Source organism: Zingiber officinale, chromosome 7B, assembly GCF_018446385.1.
Source record: "Zingiber officinale cultivar Zhangliang chromosome 7B, Zo_v1.1, whole genome shotgun sequence".
Classification (NCBI taxonomy): domain Eukaryota; kingdom Viridiplantae; phylum Streptophyta; class Magnoliopsida; order Zingiberales; family Zingiberaceae; genus Zingiber; species Zingiber officinale.
Window position 1 is genome coordinate 117010683 of NC_055999.1, and position 18912 is coordinate 117029594.

General features: G+C 47.1%; 1 protein-coding gene across 1 annotated transcript; it reads right to left on the bottom strand.

Annotated features, from left to right (window-relative positions):
• Positions 1-1204: 1204 nt before the first annotated feature.
• Positions 1205-3811, bottom strand: LOC122004724 (receptor-like protein EIX2). The gene has a single exon (XM_042559566.1). It carries the CDS (start codon positions 3809-3811, stop codon positions 1205-1207), a length of 2607 nt encoding a protein of 868 aa, XP_042415500.1.
• Positions 3812-18912: the final 15101 nt, after the last annotated feature.

Genomic DNA, 18912 nt, shown 5'->3' on the forward strand with positions numbered 1-18912 from the left:
TTTTACTTTTTACTCCTAATTTTACCTACTTTATATATATATATATATATAATCTTGTTAATTAGTTTGTTGACCTTGCAATTTTACAAGAAAGTTTACAACTTACTACCTAACTTTTAACTAAAAGATTAAAAGATCGCGAGCATAATTAGCTTTTAACTAAAAATGATAAAAAAAAAAAAAAAAAAAAAAGGAAAAAAAAAATAAATTTTAGTTAAAACTAAATTGGATGCCCAAGAATAAAAAAAAAAGATGATATATTTGTAATTATTTAGACCCTGATGTAATATCAATTTAAAATTAAATAAAGTACTGTTAAAATAAAGATAATGATGTGTAAATTTTTATTAGCAATTTTATTCTCACCCTACTCATTGTTAATTTCTAATTAAATCTTAATGAGTATTAAACAATTTTATATAATTATTAAAGGTTATATCAGTTAATAACATAAAATGCATCATGTCTTAGCAATTAACTAAATTTTAGTCGACTTAATTCAGTAAAAGAAGGGATTGATTTTATGCAATGTTCTGGTGAATGGTATAAAATATTTCTAATATTTTATAGAAATTTGGAGCCTATTGATAAATGGAGCTTTAAATTATTTACTTATTAATAAAAATATTTCTTAAAAAATCTTAGAAAGCATTTTATATTAATATTTATGAAAAGTGATTAAAAATAAGATTAAAAAATGTAATTTTTGAAAGACATTTCGAAGTTAAAAAATTGAATTAATGGAGTAATTTGGCCTTTTTAAAGATTTCCATAAATTAATATATCCCTAAAGTTTGATTTATCTCTGGTTACTTCTAGCAGTTTACTACCCATAAACTTTTTTTAAAATAAAAATCCATTTTAACTTTACTTATTTTTTATTTTTGAATTGCAAAGTTGAGATGATAATTATATCCACATTTAGATGCGAGCACAAGTAATATATGGTCACATTGTTATCTATGCAACAGGCACATTGAGTCGACTTATAGCCTTATACTAATTGATATGAAATTAAATGGAAATGACATAAGTGTATGATCCTTTATCTCATAGCTTACACTGACATCATAACCATAATATTATTTCATTTGCGAAATATCACAAACATACATCATACTTAGAACTGAAAGGTCACAATTCTAATATGAAAACTACTTATTGTTACATTCAGTATAAACTTTATTTTTTCTTAAAAAAAAACCTAACCATTCACTGTTCTATTCAATCCTATCTTGACCGACACATCAACTTTATCATAAATTTCATCAATCTTTTTAAAGTAAGAGTACCTCCATTTTTTCTTGAATAGTAGAAGGACAAATACACTCCACAATCCAACAAAATATCCAAGTGTCATGCTAAGATAGATTGATAACATTGGCGATAACATTGCATACTCCTCGCTTGTTGCATTGGTGTAGCAACTCTTGTTAACTAAGTCTCCACAAAGATAAGGATTGTCAATATAAATAGATGCATCATCTAATGTTTGTAGTTGATTCCCGGAGGGAATGTTTCCAGAGAGGTTGTTATAAGACAAATTCAAATGGTTTAGAGCATTTAGTAGTGACAAACCTTGAGGAATAGCCCCTGATAAATTATTGAAGGACAAATCCAGAGTTTCCAATGAACTCATTCTGCCGATGCTATCTGGGATTTTGCCTATGAAGTAGTTCCTTGATAAATTCAAATTGTAAAGTCCAACTAGATATCCTAGTTCTTCTGGAATCTCATCCGTCAAGTCATTATTTGAAAGGTCTATACTCTTGACAAGATAAAGAATAGATGAAAAGGTAAGTTGATCTCCTTTTGTAACTACAGTAATATTTTCATTAAACATCCAAGGCACCTCTCTGAATTCTATAAGTATTTCTCCAAAAAGATCAAATGATTGTGTTGATGTTGAAATCATTTTGCTAAAATTTCCAAAGGAATGTGGTATTGGCCCAAACAATTTATTATTTGCAAGGTCAATAATTTGTAGATTTCTCAGATATCCAAGTTGTGGATCAATATTGCCATCAAACATATTTGACCGTAATCGAAGAATGCCCAAGTAATGCCAACTTTGACCAATCCATAAAGGTATATTTCCAGAGAATTTGTTATCACTAAGATCAACAACCAATAACTGGGTGCAAGTTTGCAGTGATGATGGGAGATGCCCTTTTAGATTATTGTTATTCAAGTGCAAGAACTTAAGTCCTATCAAATTTCCAAGAGAATTTGGAATTTCTCCAAAGAACATATTGTTTCCCAAATTAATATATTCAAGAAGTGAATTATTTTGCCAACATTGAGGGATTTCTCCATCTATTTGATTATTTGATATGTCGAGGCGCTCAAGTTTATAAGAATTGCAGACATTCGATGGTAGTGGTAGTCCCGAAAAGGCATTATTGGATAGATCTAGGAAATTTAGGTTTGGGGGCAAGTGGGGAATTAGACCTTCAAGTCGATTTGAACCAAGATTTAAAAAATTTAGTTTAGTCAAACTCTCTAGTGATGCTAGTGGCAAAGTACCATTAATTTTGTTGTAGGAGAGATCTAGAAAAGTAAGATTATTAGAAAGGTGGAACTCAGTAATTTCACGCTCTAACGAATTAAAAGAGAGGTCAAGTTCATATAGGTCGACTAGTTTCCAAATCTCAATTGGTACTGGTCCAGGAAGTGAATTATGTGAAAGAGAAATAGCATTTAGAGCTGTCAAATTTCCTAACTCACTCGGTATTGGACCACTTAGTGAACAACTATCAAGCCATAGTGTAGATAAGCTTGATAGATTCATGATCACATCAGGGAAACGATCAGCTGACAGCAAATTCGAAGAAAGATCAAGATCTGTGAGGCCAATTAAGTTGCCAATTTGGGTAGGCAGTGTCCCTCGAATTCCAGAGTTCCCAAGATAAAGAGAGGAGAGGCTGGTGAGATTCCACAACCAGTTAGGAAAAGAAGAGTTGAAGTTATTTCTATTAAGATCGAGAGTTGTGAGAGAAGTGAGGTTGAGAGGGAAATTGAGAGAAAGAGGGAGATTACTAATTTTACAATGATATAAATATAATTGTTGTAGGGAAGATAACATGTTGACCGCTGATAACCAATTATGGGAGGCAGCGCTGAGATCGAAAAGGGACATGTCCAGATGAATCAAAGAAGAAAGGCCGGAGAGCCAGTCTAGGCTGTGGACAACGTTAGAAACTGTAGCAGAATAAGGATAACGATAATCATAGAGATCAAGATAACGAAGATTAGTTAAGTTGCCAAGATGAGGGGGAATGGTTCCACCGAAGTTGGACCCAGTAAGATCAAGATACCTGAGTCTGTGAAGAGAACCAACGAGTGGTGGAATTTGGGTGGCCTCAAAGTCATTGAAACTGAGATTTAAGCTTTGCAAGTGAGATAAAGACAATAATGAAGGATGCAGCAGCTCACCCCTCAGACTGTACTCCTTCCAATTGGATTGGTCGACATTCGGATTTCCAAGGTTGAGCTCTGCCACTAGTACGCTGCCCGTTCTGTTGTGGCAGACGACGCCAGTCCAAGCGCAGCAGTCGTCTCCTTGGGCACGCCAGGAAGACAAGCGGGCGGAAGGATCTTTGATGGCGGCTTTGAAAAGCAAGAGAGCATCCCTCTCCCTCTGCAAGCATCCCTCGCTGCTCACTCTCGCCTTTACTCCAGCGACCTCCATAAGAAAGAAGGCGAGGCTGATGAGCAAGACAAGACGAAGATAGTAGCTGCAGCGGTGGGGGTGGTGCAGTGGCCTTGGGTCGGGGAAACGCCGGAGTGTGCTTCTCCAGGTCGTCGCCATAATCTAATTAGGTGTATTGTTATTCTGCAGCTACACTGCCAATGTCTACTGAATTGAAAAGAGGGTTTGTGAAAATTGCCATTTATCAATGAGCAAGAGCAAGTGGTCAATCTTAAATCATTCTTTTTCAGTGGAAATTGCCATGCAAGTGGCCGATAAACCGATCGTTTTCTTTTGTGGAAATTAGAGTCATGCCAACAACATTGACGAGCAGACCAAGTCAATGATGAATTATGCAGTTAAGTCGGAGATCAAACTTACACTTTTATTCACTTACAATTCTAAATTTTACATAAGTTAATAAGTTTATTTATAATTGGCTCATAAACATTAAAGAATCAAGCTTACTGCTATTAAAGTTTACTTATTTTATATATTTTTTTATTATTATTGGACTAATATAAATATACTTTTTAAAATTAAATATCAAATGTATTCATGAACCGAGTCTTACCCACTAATCATCTACTTGCATAGTTTGTCAAATCTCATTAATGGACCAAAATGACCAAAGCAAAAAATATATATATTTTATAAAAAATTAAATGTGAAATATAATTTATCAAATTTGAGAAGCCGAATTGAGAATAATGAAGGCAAAATATATAACTTTCTGCCTAACAAACTCAGTACATATATAGACAAAAAAAATAAAAAAGGAAATTAATTTGTAGAGAATTTTAATAATCTACATTTAAAAAAATTTAAAAATTGATCAACAAATTAGCTGATAAAATATAAAATTGTAAATATTTAGATTCATGTAATTAGAACGATTAGAACATTAATAGTTATTTGACATATATATTTCAAAATTGAAAAAGAATCACATTAATAGTTATTATGGTAGCAACTAGGGTAGTAAACAAACTAAGTTGAACCGAAGTTTAGGGTATTAAAGCTTGTTTAATAAGATTGAGTTTAAAATGAACCAAACCTTTAAAATGATTGTTCGAGTTTGATTTAGTTTATTTTTTATAAGCTTGAACTTGTTTGAAGTTTGACATGAGCTTGGTTTGTTTAAATGTTATTGATCCGGCGGTAAGAATGCAGGGCCCACCTTCTGAAGGGTCCCAACCTAAGGACGGATGGAGGGTTGGCCAAGCGGGTAATGGTCCGAGCGAAGCTAGAGATAACCCATCCATGGGCTTGGGTTTCCGACGCCAAGGCAGGAAGATCAGAGAGCCGAGCGGAAGTCCGCTCTGCTGGGACCGAAGGGCCGATCGGGTGGTCCATTCGGCCAGGATAGGGGCGAGGGTACAAGGGTGGTCGAGCGACCTATGCGCTCAGCTCGGGATATGGGATATCAACAGAAGGATGATTAGGCCGTACACAAGATCGCACGATGGAGGATCTTGCCGTCACATCATGGACAGGTTGATACAGTAGCAGTATGGTCTCATGGACGTCTGCCTGACAGATCCATATTTGGGCATGGCCCTTCTGACAGACCCATACCTGGGCATGGTCAAAGGCAGGTGGTTGCTTCGACTGGCGCGCCCAGACTTCTTCGAGAGGTCTATATAAGGCCTCCATTTCTTCACCGGAGGTAAAGGGGAAAAAATCTTCATCTTGAGGCCACCTATTCGTTATTCCTCGCCTGACTTGAGCGTCGGAGGGCCGTCGCCAGGACACCCCTCCCGGCTCGGTTTTGCTGCAGGTTCGCCGGAGCGCTCGAGGATCCAGCAGGGAGCGCCACGTGCCCAGTGTCCGTTGACTCCTGGTTTGGACAGGATCAAATTGGCGCCGTCTGTGGGAACGCACCTGCATCCGAACAAGAACGATGGACGAGGCTGGACGACAACACACGGTGGCGCTTTCGACGGAAGAACTCGAAGCTCTAGTCGAGATAAGGGCCGCCAAACTTGTGGAACAAAAACAGAAAGCAGCGGCCGAACGGCCGGAGCAACAAGCAACATCTGCGTCGGGCGGCCGAGCGGAAGCACCTCCAGCCACCGTCGCATTCCACCGGGCCTTATTTCGCACCCCTGAAGCCGCGCCAGCTCGGAGAGATAGAGGCTCTTCTTCAGACGAAATGCCAAGGCGGGATGACAGAAAAGGGAAAGCTCCCCGGGCGGACTCATCTCCCGAGCGGATCAATCGCCAATTCTCGGAGGCTATTCTACGAGACCCTCTACCCAAGCACTACGTGCCTCCGACGATCGGCGAGTACAACGGAACAACGGACCCGGATGATCATCTAGGTAAGTTTGATAACACAGCTACACTCCATCAATATACAGATGGAGTAAAGTGCCGCGTTTTCCTTACAACTCTCTCGGGATCGGCTCAACGGTGGTTTCGGAGGCTGCCGGACGGATCCAACGCTAGCTTTAAGGACTTCCGAACGGCCTTCCTCCACCACTTCGCTAGCAGTCGGCGTTATCAGAAGACAAGTGTCAGCTTGTTCGCCATCAAACAAGAGCCGAGAGAATCGCTTCGAGCTTACATTCAGCGGTTCAACCAAGTGGCGATGGATATCCCAACAGCCACATCGGAGACGATGATGAATGCCTTCACGCAAGGCCTTGTAAATGGGGACTTCTTCCGGTCGCTCATCCGAAAGCCGCCCCGAGATTATGATCACATGCTGCATCGGGCCAACGAATACATAAATGTGGAAGAAGCACAAGCCGCTCGGAAAAAGGAAACTCCAACCGAGCGGGCACCTGTTCAGGCCGAGCGGAAACAGCATGCCGCTCAGCAGCCACCACGAGGACCGAGGGCCGAGGGCCGAAGCAATCCGATCCCCCCACGCCAGATCGCACGTACAAGAAGTAGCTGCCGCTCGGCCCAAACTAAAGAAGAGGTGGACCCCTATGTTCTGCTCCTTCCACCAGACGGATCGTCGTTAAAAATCCTAAACATCCGCGCCGACGAGCACCGTCGTTAAAAATTGAGAGCCGCGCCGATCGGCTATAAACATTCGCGCCGACGAGCACCGTCGTTAAAAATCGAGAGCCGCGCTGACGAGCACCGTCGTTAAAAATCGAGAGCCGCGCCGACGAGCACCGTCGTTAAAAATCGAGAGCCGCGCCGATCGGCTATAAACATCCGCGCCGACGAGCACCGTCGTTAAATATCGAGAGCATAAACATCCGCGCCGACGAGCACCGTCGTTAAAAATCGAGAGCCGCGCCGATCGGCTATAAACATCCGCGCCGACGAGCACCGTCGTTAAAAATCGAGAGCCGCGCCGATCGGCTATAAACATCCGCGCCGACGAGCACCGTCGTTAAAAATCGAGAGCCGCGCCGACGAGCACCGTCGTTAAAAATCGAGAGCCGCGCCGATCGGCTATAAACATCCGCGCCGACGAGCACCGTCGTTAAAAATCGAGAGCCGCGCCGATCGGCTATAAACATCCTCGCCGACGAGCACCGTCGTTAAAAATCGAGAGCCGCGCCGATCGGCTATAAACATCCGCGCCGACGAGCACCGTCGTTAAAAATCGAGAGCCGCGCCGACGAGCACCGTCGTTAAAAATCGAGAGCCGCGCCGATCGGCTATAAACATCCGCGCCGAAGAACGAATATCAGAGTAAGAAACCGCGGAAACTACAAATATTAAAACATTCAGGCCCGATTGGGGGTTGGTCCTTCGATGCTCGGCATTTGTTGACTTCACGCAGGCAGGATACGTGCAGAGCGAGTAGGCCTCCTCGCTCGGACTTTATGCAATGAGCCAAGCCGATCGAACGCGTGAGGGAGAATGCTTAAGAACATGGCTGACGCTAAGCATCAACGTTAAGCAAACAGAAGAATATTATGGACAATGAGTAAGAAGACAAGCAAAGGGACATCGTTTCATTATAAGAAAAATTATGCCGAACGGCACATACAAAAATTTTACATCCGCCGAGCGGATGAAACACAGAGAGCACTCAAAAAACTCGCCTCACTCGGGGTCTTCAAAGTTAAAGAAGGTGTCCGGGATGTCGTCAATCATGGCCGCCAGTTCGGGAGGGGGAATGTTCAGGTTAGCAGGAAGATGCCCCCCCTTCTTGAAGTACGCCGTGGTGACCTTGACCGCCTCGAGGAAGGTTGAGGAGACGTTGCCACCAAACTTTTCGCCAAAGCGCTCCGAGCGGAGGTATTCCTGGCGCGCTGCTGCTAGCCGACTTGGCTCGCCCTCCTTATATTTTTTGAGTGCCGCTCGGGAAGCGGTTAAGGTATCTCGGACAGCCTTCAAGTCCATCTCAGCTTTTGTGTGTTCGGCCGAACGGATCTCTCGCTCGGCATCCAGCTCGGCCCCTAGGTTCTTAGACTGCTGATCTAGGGCCCGGACTTCGACTTTCATTTTATCTAGATCAGCAATTGCCCGCCTCTTCCGACCATTGGCGCGCTTCACGTCCCCGTCCCGCTTCTTCACCAAGTCATCGAGTCGGACCACCTCTGCAGCCAGATCGGCAGCCTTCTTCTGTTCGGCCTCAAGAGCTTGTTTCTCCCGCTCGGCCGTGGGACCTCCCGACACTTGGAGTTTTTCTAGGAGATCCTCCAACTCGGCTAGCCGATGGCTCGTGGCAATTTGCTCAGCCCAGCACTGTAAGGGAAATAATAATATCAGGAATCAAACAACAGCATGACACGAGAATGAAGATGGGTTTACCTGAGTGGCCTGCTGCATATTGTTATCGCCGAGCTGCTTGGGCGTCATAAGGGCCACCTGAATCTGGGCGTCCTCGAAGAGCTTGGCGAGCGGACCAGTCAGGGTTATTTCGTGAACGGGGCTCGATGGTCGATCGGTAGACAGTAAATATTCCTCTGACGGGAATCGAAGGGTAGTCTTGATGGTAGGGTGGCCGGACGTCGCTTCTTCAGTCGCGGCCGCCTGATGCAAGACTCCCCGGTGGAGGGGCGGCGAAGCGTGGCGGCGAGTTCGGGAAAGCCGAGGTGGGCGGCCAGGCCCGACGGTCATCGCGTGCGGTCAGGCGAAGTTACGCTGATCGGCGCCTGTGGTTCCCCCTCTTGGGTCGGCGGAAGGCTGGGGTCTCTTCGACGTTTCCGCCGAACCTCCAATGGTGGATCTCCAACCTGGGGAACGCCCAGCTCGGCGGGGGCCGAGGAAACAGGATCCGCCTCAACCTCCGTTGAAGCGGATGGGGCAGTTTCTGTTTCAGGGGCGGACTGCGCCCCTCCCTCTCCTGCATCCGCCGGGCGGCTGGGGATGAGTCCCCGCTCGGCGAGCTCTTTTTTCGTAGCCGCTTCAATCTCCACGGACTTCAATTTCAAGTTAGCGGTAGCCTTGGAGCGCCACATGACTTCAGCTGCAATAAAAGAAATTAAAATCAATTAGACAAAAAAAAGACCAAGGGAGTAAAGGGTCCTTACTCATGCGGAAGGGGAGATTTGCCCGAACGGGAGACAATCCGAAAATATACAACACCCCTTTGAGCAGCAACTGGTCGATCTTGTATCGCTGACCGGACAACCAGTTCGCCGCATGAAGATAGGCTGGGTTGCTTCTGAACTTGCCAAGCTCCGGCTGAGTCGGCACAGCGGTCTGCCATCTGGTTCGGAATGCTGGCCGCTCGGGAAGTCGGATGTAAAAGAAAAACTCCTTCCAGTGTTTGTTGGAGGTCGGCATATTATCGAAAAATTTAAAGCCTATTCTACTTTGGAAAATAAAAGTGCCCGGCTCAGATTGTTTGGGGTAGAAGAAGAAGTGGAATATTTTAGGGTCAAGAGGAATACTGTGCAGCTTAAAGAGGACGACCACTCCGCTCAGCAGCCTAAAGGAATTCGGCACAAGTTGGCCGAGCGGGATGCGGAAATAGTTACAAACCTCCAAAATAAAGGGATGGGTAGGAAATCTGAGGCCGCCCTGGAATTGATCTAAAAAGAAACAAATTGTGCCGATCGGCGGGTCATGTGGCCGGTCGGTCGGGTCAGCTATAATTATTTCGTGGTCATCAGGAATCCCATACGTTCGAACCAGGCGCCGAGCACCCTCCTCATCAAATCGGCTCTCCATGGTCAGGTACCAAGAGCCCTGAACGCCAACAGCGGGTTCAGAGGAACTTGCCATCTCGGAGAGGCAAGAGGATAGCAAGAAATCGAAAGAAGGGGAGCGAAAGAGGCGAAATGAGCAGGGAAAACCTAGTAAGAGAAGGAAGAAGACTCACTGAGGAGGAAACGGGCGGAAAAGATCACCGGGAAAAAGGTAGTAGCCGGAAAGTGGGACTGGATCGCCGAAGGCTACAGCGGCAGAGGAGGCAGAAGGAGGAAGCACGAGCGAGCGTGCGGCAGAGGAGGAGAACTGAGACTTTATACAGCCGGGGCCCGTCGGCCTCCGCCGTCCGTTCCAGGTCACGAAGGACAGGGACGCCGCCGCCACACAAGGGTCGACACGTGGCGCCCTGTCACCGAGTGCAATTAATGCGCCCATACCGCGCATGCTCCGACTTAAGGGAGAGGATTTGCATGACTTTCGAGGAGATCTAGACAAGCAAATATCAACATTAAGCGACAAGACAACCGAAATGAAGAGCCGAACGGCTGAATTTGGCAGAAGGGCCGAACGACCCCATGGATATTATAAGCTACAGAAAGACGGCGACCGCCCGCTCAGACACATATGGTCCAGTCAGTCGGACTCACTTCCTCCTTCGACTATACTTGAAGGGAAGGCAAGTGATCCGGCGGTAAGAATGCGGGGCCCACCTTCTGAAGGGTCCCAACCTAAGGACGGATAGAGGGTTGGCCAAGCGGGTAATGGTCCGAGCGGAGCTAGAGATAACCCATCCATGGGCTTGGGTTTCCGACGCCAAGGCAGGAAGATCGGAGGGCCGAGCGGAAGTCCGCTCGGCTGGGACCGAAGGGCCGATCGGGTGGTCCATTCGGCCAGGATAGGGGCGAGGGTACAAGGGTGGCCGAGCGGCCTATGCGCTCAGCTCGGGATATGGGATATCAACAGAAGGATGATTAGGCCGTACACAAGATCGCACGATGGAGGATCTTGCCGTCACATCATGGACAGGTTGATACAGTAACAGTATGGTCTCATGGACGTCTGCCTGACAGATCCATATTTGGGCATGGCCCTTCTGACAGACCCATACCTGGGCATGGTCAAAGGCAGGTGGTTGCTTCGACTGGCGCGCCCAGGCTTCTTCGAGAGGTCTATATAAGGCCTTCATTTCTTCACCGGAGGTAAAGGGGAAAAAATCTTCATCTTGAGGCCACCTATTCGTTATTCCTCGCCTGACTTGAGCGTCGGAGGGCCGTCGCCAGGACACCCCTCCCGGCTCGGTTTTGCTGCAGGTTCGCCGGAGCGCTCGAGGATCCAGCAGGGAGCGCCACGTGCCCAGTGTCCGTTGACTCCTGGTTCGGACAGGATCAGTTATTAAGCTCTTAATTCAAGTTTGACTTCAGCTTGGTTTGAGGTTGATTTGTTTAGATATTATCAAGTTCTCAATTCAAACTTGTTTGATTGTTTGAGATTTTTACTTTATTTAATTAGTTATTGAATTTGATAATTCAAACTTATTTATTTTATTTTGTTTTGTTTTGTTTTATTTAGTATATTGATAAGAATTTTATTAATGAACATGATTCGTAAATATTATTTACAAATGTTATTCATCAATGTTAACGAGCTGAACGTATATGTGTTCAAGTTTGTTTGTTTAATTTAATACGTTATTGATCCGGTGGTAAGAGCGGGCCCCCCCTCTCTCTTGCAATGTCAACGCCGAGTGGAATTCACCGGAGTAGTCGCCCATCCGGGAGGAGTGTGGTCCGACCGGACGGACGACCATAGAAGGCCGGGCCGATGGAATCGAATACCCGGACGGGTCTGGCCGGCTCGCACTTATGGTTGGAAGGCACCCTGTCAAATCGGGGTTCCGACGCTCAGTTAAAAAGGTCATGGACCGAGCTGACCTTTTGACCGACCACAGTCATAAAGCACCCCTGTTTATTAGTCTCCACAAAGCACAAGTAAACCACTGCGGATGTCCGGCCGGATGTTGAGGGAGTTGTCCGCCCGGACGCTAGATCTGAAGCAAAGGGGAAAAGGACAAGGGAGGTCTTTTTCTGACAGCAGGTATGTTTTACGTGTAGGCCATGCTCCAAATCTTGTGACAGGGGATTCTGCTGTCCCATCGAGGACATGCTTTGACTGTAGCGGTATGGGTCAGGTGAGCTTTCTGACAACTGCATACCGAGGAAAGGACAGAGGACACATATGCACCTCGGTATGCGTGTCCTAACCCTTCATAACTCTATATAAAGAGCCTCAGACTTCGCCGGAGGTACGCATAGAGAGACTTTGGAAGCCACTTCGTTCATCGTAGCTTACCTGACTTGAGCGTCGGAGGGTCGCCGTCGGGAACCCCTTCCCGGCTCGACTTCTGTGCAGGCTAGCCGGAGCGTCGCGCCACCAGTGGGAGGTCTACATCAGCGAGCCGAAGAGCGCCACATGCCCAGCGTCTGTTGACTTCTGGTTCGGACAGGATCAAATTGGCGCCGTCTGTGGGAACGCTCCTGCATCCGACTGGAAACAATGGATGAGGCTGGACGACAACACACGGTGGCGCTTTCGACGGAAGAACTCGAAGCTCTGGTCGAGATAAGGGCCGCCAAACTTGTGGAACAAAAACAGAAAGCAGCAGCCGAGCAACAAGCAACATCTGCGTCTGGTGGCGGAAGCACCTCCAGCCACCGTCGCATTCCACCGAGCCTTGTTTCGCACTCCCATGAGCAAGAGATAGGGATCTTCTTCAGACGAGATGCCAAGGCGGGATGACGAAAAGGAAAAGCTCCCCGGGCGGCATCTCCGAGCGGATCAATCGCAAGTTTTGGAGGTTATTCTACGAGACCCTCTGCCTAAGCACTACGTGCCGACGATCGGCGAGTACAACGGAACAACGGACCCGGATGATCATCCGGGTAAGTTCGATAACACAGCTACTCTCCATCAATACGATGGAGTAAAGTGTCGAGTCTTTCTTACCACTCTCGGATCGGCTCAACGGTGGTTTCGGAGGTTGGGACGGATCCATCACTAGCTTCAAGGACTTCGAACGGCCTTCCTCCACCACTTCGCCGTCGACGTTATCAGAAGACAAGTGTCAGCTTGTTTGCCATCAAGCAAGAGCCGAGAGAATCGCTTCGAGCTTACATCCAGCGATTCAACCAGGTGGCGATGGATATCCCAACGGCCACATCGGAGACGATGATGAATGCCTTCACACAAGGCCTTGTGGATGGGGACTTCTTCCGGTCGCTCATCCGGAAGCCGCCCCGAGATCATGATCACATGCTGCATCGGGCCAACGAATACATAAACGTGGAAGAAGCGCAAGCCGCTCGGAAAAAGGAAACTCCAACCGAGCGTGCACATGTTCATGCCGAGCGGAAACAGCACGCCGCTCAGCAGCCACCCAGAGGACCGAGGACCGAAGCAACTCGATCCCCCCACGCCAGATCGCACGTACAAGAAGTGGCTGCCGCTCGGCCCAAGCCAAAGAAGAGGTGGACCCCTATGTTCTGCTCCTTCCACCAGGCGGATACGCACAACACGAGGGATTGTCGAAGTCTTCCCTTTGTGGCCAATCCCGTTCCCAGGAGAGCCGAACGACGGTCTCCTCCCATCGACAGGAGACAAAGGACCCATGAAGCCAACCGGGCCCGCACCGAAAGGCGACATCAACAGACACCCGATCGGCATAGATCTCCGAGACAGGAGAATCGCCGGGCGTCCAGAGAACGGTCACGACCGTCCACTCGGGAAGAGGAAAACTGGAGCAACACTTCCCGGGGCGAGATCAACGTTATCGCTGGCGGGCCGACCGGAGGAGACTCCAACCGAGCCAGAAAGGCGGGCGTCCGACAGCTGCAGATCCACGCAGTCGGCTGTAGTCAAGAGCGGGCAAGTGGACCGGAAATCACTTTCGGGCCCGGAGACTTAGAAGGAGTAGAAGTGCCCCACGACGACGCTCTGCTCATTAAAGCGGTGATAGCAAATTATACTATTCACCGCATATTTGTTGACACAGGGAGCTCAGTCAACATCATATTCAAGAAGGCGTTCGATCAGCTGCAAATTGATCAAGCCGAGCTACTTCCCATGACGACCCCGCTCTACGGGTTTACGGGCAACGAAGTTCAGCCGGTCGGACAAATTCGGCTGGCTACTTTATTGGGAGAAGAGCCGCTCAGGAGGACCAGGACAATAAACTTCGTGGTGGTAGACTCTCCTTCGTCCTACAACGTCATTTTGGGACGACCGGCGCTCGGCGAATTCCGAGCGGTTGTCTCAACCTTCCACCAGAAGATAAAGTTCCCCGTGGAGGACAAAGTAGGAGAAGTACGTGGAGATCAGCTAGCAGCTCGGCGGTGCTATATAGAGATGGTCCGAGCAGAAGCTTGTTCCGCTCGGAAGACGCCCCGAACCGAGGTACACGCCATAACCGAGAAACCTCCTGCTTTAATTTATGATGAAAAGAAGGAGGTTCAGATCCATCCGACTCGATCGGAGGCCACGACTTTTATCGCTTCTGATCTGGAGGAGGGGCAAAAGGAGGAGCTGATCCAATGCCTCCAACGAAATCATGATGTTTTCGTATGGTCGACACATGAGTTGCCCGGAATTTCGCCGAGCCTATCGCAGCATGAGTTGCATGTCCGACCGGACGCTCGGCCAGTAAAGCAGAGAAAAAGGGATTTCAGTGCCGAGCAGAATGCCATCATCCGGGCAGAAGTAGAAAAACTTCTGGAGGTCGGCCACATACGCGAGGTGCAGTTCCCGAGCTGGCTGGCTAACGTAGTATTAGTCTCCAAGCCGGGCGGCAAGTGGAGAGTCTGCATCGACTTCCGGGACTTAAACAAAGCATGCCCCAAGGACTTCTATCCTCTGCCACGGATAGATCAGCTGGTGGACTCTACGGCCGGCTGCGAATTGATTTGCATGCTCGACGCATACCAAGGCTATCATCAGGTGCCGCTCGCCCGTGAAGATCAAGAAAAAGTTAGTTTTGTGACGGCCGACGGCACATATTGCTATAATGTGATGCCGTTCGGCTTGAAGAATGCCGGGGCCACCTATCAACGCTTGATGAACAAGGTGTTCAAGGAGCAGATCGGGCGTAATCTGGAAGTCTATGTGGACGACATTCTTATCAAATCCGTCCGAGCGGCCGATCTCTTCAGGGACATGGAAGAAACCTTCCGAACGCTACGCAAATATGGAGTCAAGCTAAATCCTCAGAAATGCTTGTTCGGAGCAAAAGGGGGGCGTTTCTTGGGATATATAGTGACCGAGCGGGGAATCGAAGCCAATCCCAGCAAGGTGAAAGCTCTGCAAGACATGCCGCCTCCCAGAAATACAAGGGAAGTTCAACGGTTGACCGGTCGGATAACTGCTTTGTCCAGATTCATCTCCAAAACCGCCGACCGGAGCCTTCCATTCTTCAAGATCCTGCGCAAGGCTACTAAGTTCCAGTGGGATGAAGAATGTGACCGAGCGTTCGGAGAATTGAAGACATATCTTAATTCTCTGCCAGTGTTAGCCAAGCCGATCGGGGGTGAGTCACTTTATATTTATCTGTCGTCAACCGAGCATGCTGTTGTGAGGGCGAGCGGCGAAGAGCAGCCGGTGTATTTTCTAAGCCACATTTTGAAAGATGCTGAATCTCGTTACACCGGGCTCGAGAAGTTGGCCTTCGCTTTGGTTCTCGCCGCTCGGCGCCTTCGACCATATTTCTTGGCTCACACCATCATCGTCCGGACGAATAGCCCACTAGGAAGAGTGCTGTTGAATCCATAAGCGGCCGGACGGCTCATCAAGTGGACGACAGAACTAAGTGAATTTGACATCCAATATCAGCCCCGCTCGGCGATCAAAGCGCAATCCTTGGCTGATTTTGTGACCGAAGTGCAGAGGCCAAAGCCGTAAGCTCTGTGGAGAATATATGTGGATGGGTCTTCCACTCGGCTCGGAAGTGGGATCGGAATATTGCTACTCTCACCTCAAGAAGAAAAGATGCACCTATCCGTCCGACTAGATTACAAGGCCACCAACAATGAAGCAGAGTATGAGGCCCTCATAGCTGGATTGCAGGCAGCCCGACAGTTGGCTGCTCAGCAACTTTCTGGTACCTTTGAAATCAACAGCTTTCGGCTTAAGCTCTACGCTGAAGCCTTTGAAAAACTCAAAGCCACTTTCCGAGAGGTCCTTATTCAAAAAATTCCCCGAACGGAGAACCAGGCAGCAGATGACTTGGCCAAGCTAGCAAGTTCTATAGTGCCGGTCACCATTCAGCAACCTATTGAAAAAGTACTACTGGTATCGCATGTCGACCGGATGGAAAGCCTCACGTTTCCAAGCGACTGGAGGACGCCCATCATAGAGTTCCTCCTCTCGGAAGCCACACCGGCCGATCGGGATGAAGCCCAGCTGCTCAGGAGGAGAGCCGGTCGGTTCACACTTATCGGCGATCAGCTCTACAAGAAGGCTTTCTCTCGCCCGTTGTTGAAGTGTGTGAGCTCGGAAGATTCGGCTTACATCCTCCAGGAGGTACACCAAGGATCATGCGGAGGACATCCGGGCGGACAATCACTAGCCAAGAAGATTCTGCTAGCGGGATACTTTTGGCCGACCTTACAAATGGGCGCCGCCCGGACCGTCTCTACGTGCCTTTCATGCCAGAAGTATCACAACTTCTCTCACCGACCGGCAGAGGTGATGAAAGCATCAACCGTTTCATGTCCGTTCGATCAATGGGGAATGGATATTGTGGGTCCCTTTCCAATGGCGACCGGGCAGAGGAAATTTTTGCTGGTGGCGGTCGATTATTTCTCCAAATGGGTAAAAGCCGAGCCACTAGCCAGGATCACCGAACAGATGGTCAAAAAATTCATTTGGCAACACATCATCTGTAGGTTCGGTATCCCTCGCCGATTGGTTTCCGACAATGGGCGGCAATTCACAGGGAAGGTGCTGGAAGATTGGTGCAAAAGCTACGGCATCGAGCAACACTTCACGTCCGTGGCTTACCCCCAAAGCAATGGTCAAGCCGAAGTAGCCAACCGGGAAATTCTCCGTATTCTGCGCGCTCGGCTCGACCACGTGGGAGGAAGTTGGCCGGATGAAGTGCCATCCGGACGACTCCTAAGGAAGGAACGGGCGTTACACCTTTTCATCTGGTGTACGGCGGCGAAGCGGTCATTCCGGTTGAAGTCGGTGTCGAGTCCGTCCGGGTCCAATGTTATGATGAAGGCAACGCCGAGCGGAGGAATATGGAGCTGGATTTGGTTGACGAAGAGCGTGCCAAAGCATCCGTTCGGCTGATGGCGTACCGTCAACGAATGAAGCAAAACTATAACCGGCGCGTCATTCCCCGATCATTCCAGGTCGGCGACCTTGTCTGGAAGAAAGTCAAGCCGGTCGGCGACGTCGGCAAGCTTGAAGCTCCCTGGGCAAGTCCCTTCAAAGTCATCGAAAAGCTCCGCTCGGGCGCGTATTATCTGGAGGATGAGGACGGTCGGCAGCTAGATAGGCCGTGGAACGCGAACCACCTCCAGCCTTACCGGGCAGGGTGAAAGGTGTGCCTATGTAAATCATCCTGTGTACATTTTCGACTGAATACTTGAAATGCAGAAATGAAAAGTCAAAGAAACAAATATAAGGCATCGTCATCAAGTATCGAGGGCCCCGTACCGTCCGGACGGGGGGAATTATCCGAGCCAAAGTACTCGACGAAGCAGATCCTGAGCCGTTCGGCTAAGCGAAGTAGAAAGATGGAAGCACTTTGAGTATTCTCTGCGGAAAGGAAAGCCAAGGTCGCTCGACCTGGTAAGGAGTTAGCCTTCAAGCCCGTCTAGCCCGGACGTTAAACCGTAGAGCCGCGCCGTCCGACTATAAATATCCGCGCCGACGAGCTCCGTCGTTAAAGATCGAGAGACGAGCCGGCGTCTATAAATAATCCGAGCGGACGAACCGACGAGCTCCGTCGTTAAAGATCGAGAGCCGCGCCGTCCGGCGTGCTCGTCTCCGGCGGAATCCTCTCCAACGGCCTTTGACTATGCTACTCTTCTCCGGTGACCACCTACTACTCCTCACTAGCAGTTGATGCTCCTCTCTGGGGTCCTTGTTGTTGGCCTCCTCTCCGTAGTCCAAGTCTAACATTCCGACATGAGTAATCTCCTCTAAAATCAAATAAATTAAATGGGCATTCCTCTCAAGATTTTATTTTGAAATTATCTTTTGATCCAGTGCTCCTGTAGAAGCTACCAGATAGTTTTTACAACATGTAGAAGCTCCCGATAATAGTTACAACGTATTTATGATGAGTTTAAAATTTAGTATTTAGAATTTATATCATGTAGAATATACCCAGTAGATGCTACAATGTGTTTATTGTGAGTTTAAGATTTATTATTACCTAGTAACTTCTACAATGTGTTTAGTGTGAGTTTAAGATTTATAATTTAAGATTTAAAATATTGAATACTATTATATCAAAATAGCTTATACAACTATTTTAAAGTTAACTTTGATGAAATTTAAATAATTTTGATCAAATTGGTAAATAATATTTTGATATAATAGTATTCAGATATTCTAAATCCTAAATCTTAAACTCACACTAAACACGTTGTGATAGTTACCAAATAGCTTCTATATATTATAGCAGCTACTGGTAGCTTCTATATGTTATAAATCTTAAATCCTAAAACTTATCCTAAACATGTTGTAACAACTAATGGATAATTTTTACACATTGTAGCAGCTACTTAGTAGCTTTTATATGTTGTAATAGCTACTGGGTAACTTCTACATGGTATATATAAATCCTAAATTCTTAACTCATACTAACGCTAAACACATTGTAGCAGTTACTGATAACTTCTACATGTTATAGTAGCTATCCGATAGCTACTACACATTGTAAAAGCTACCCGTTAGCTTCTACAATATCGCTAGATCAAAGGATAATTTTAGAATAAAATTATGAGATGAGAGTCTATTTATTTATTTATTTATTTATTATGAAAACAAGATGCTCATATAATATTTCTCTTAATTTGGGATGTCCTTTCAATTTCTGTCTTTTTTTCTTCCTATGAAGATGAAAATGATAAATTTTCTATTTTACG

What these genes read in the sequence shown, in the direction of transcription:
- LOC122004724 (XM_042559566.1), bottom strand. Translation starts at nt 3,811, where the DNA reads ATGGCGACGACCTGGAGAAGCACACTCCGGCGTTTCCCCGACCCAAGG.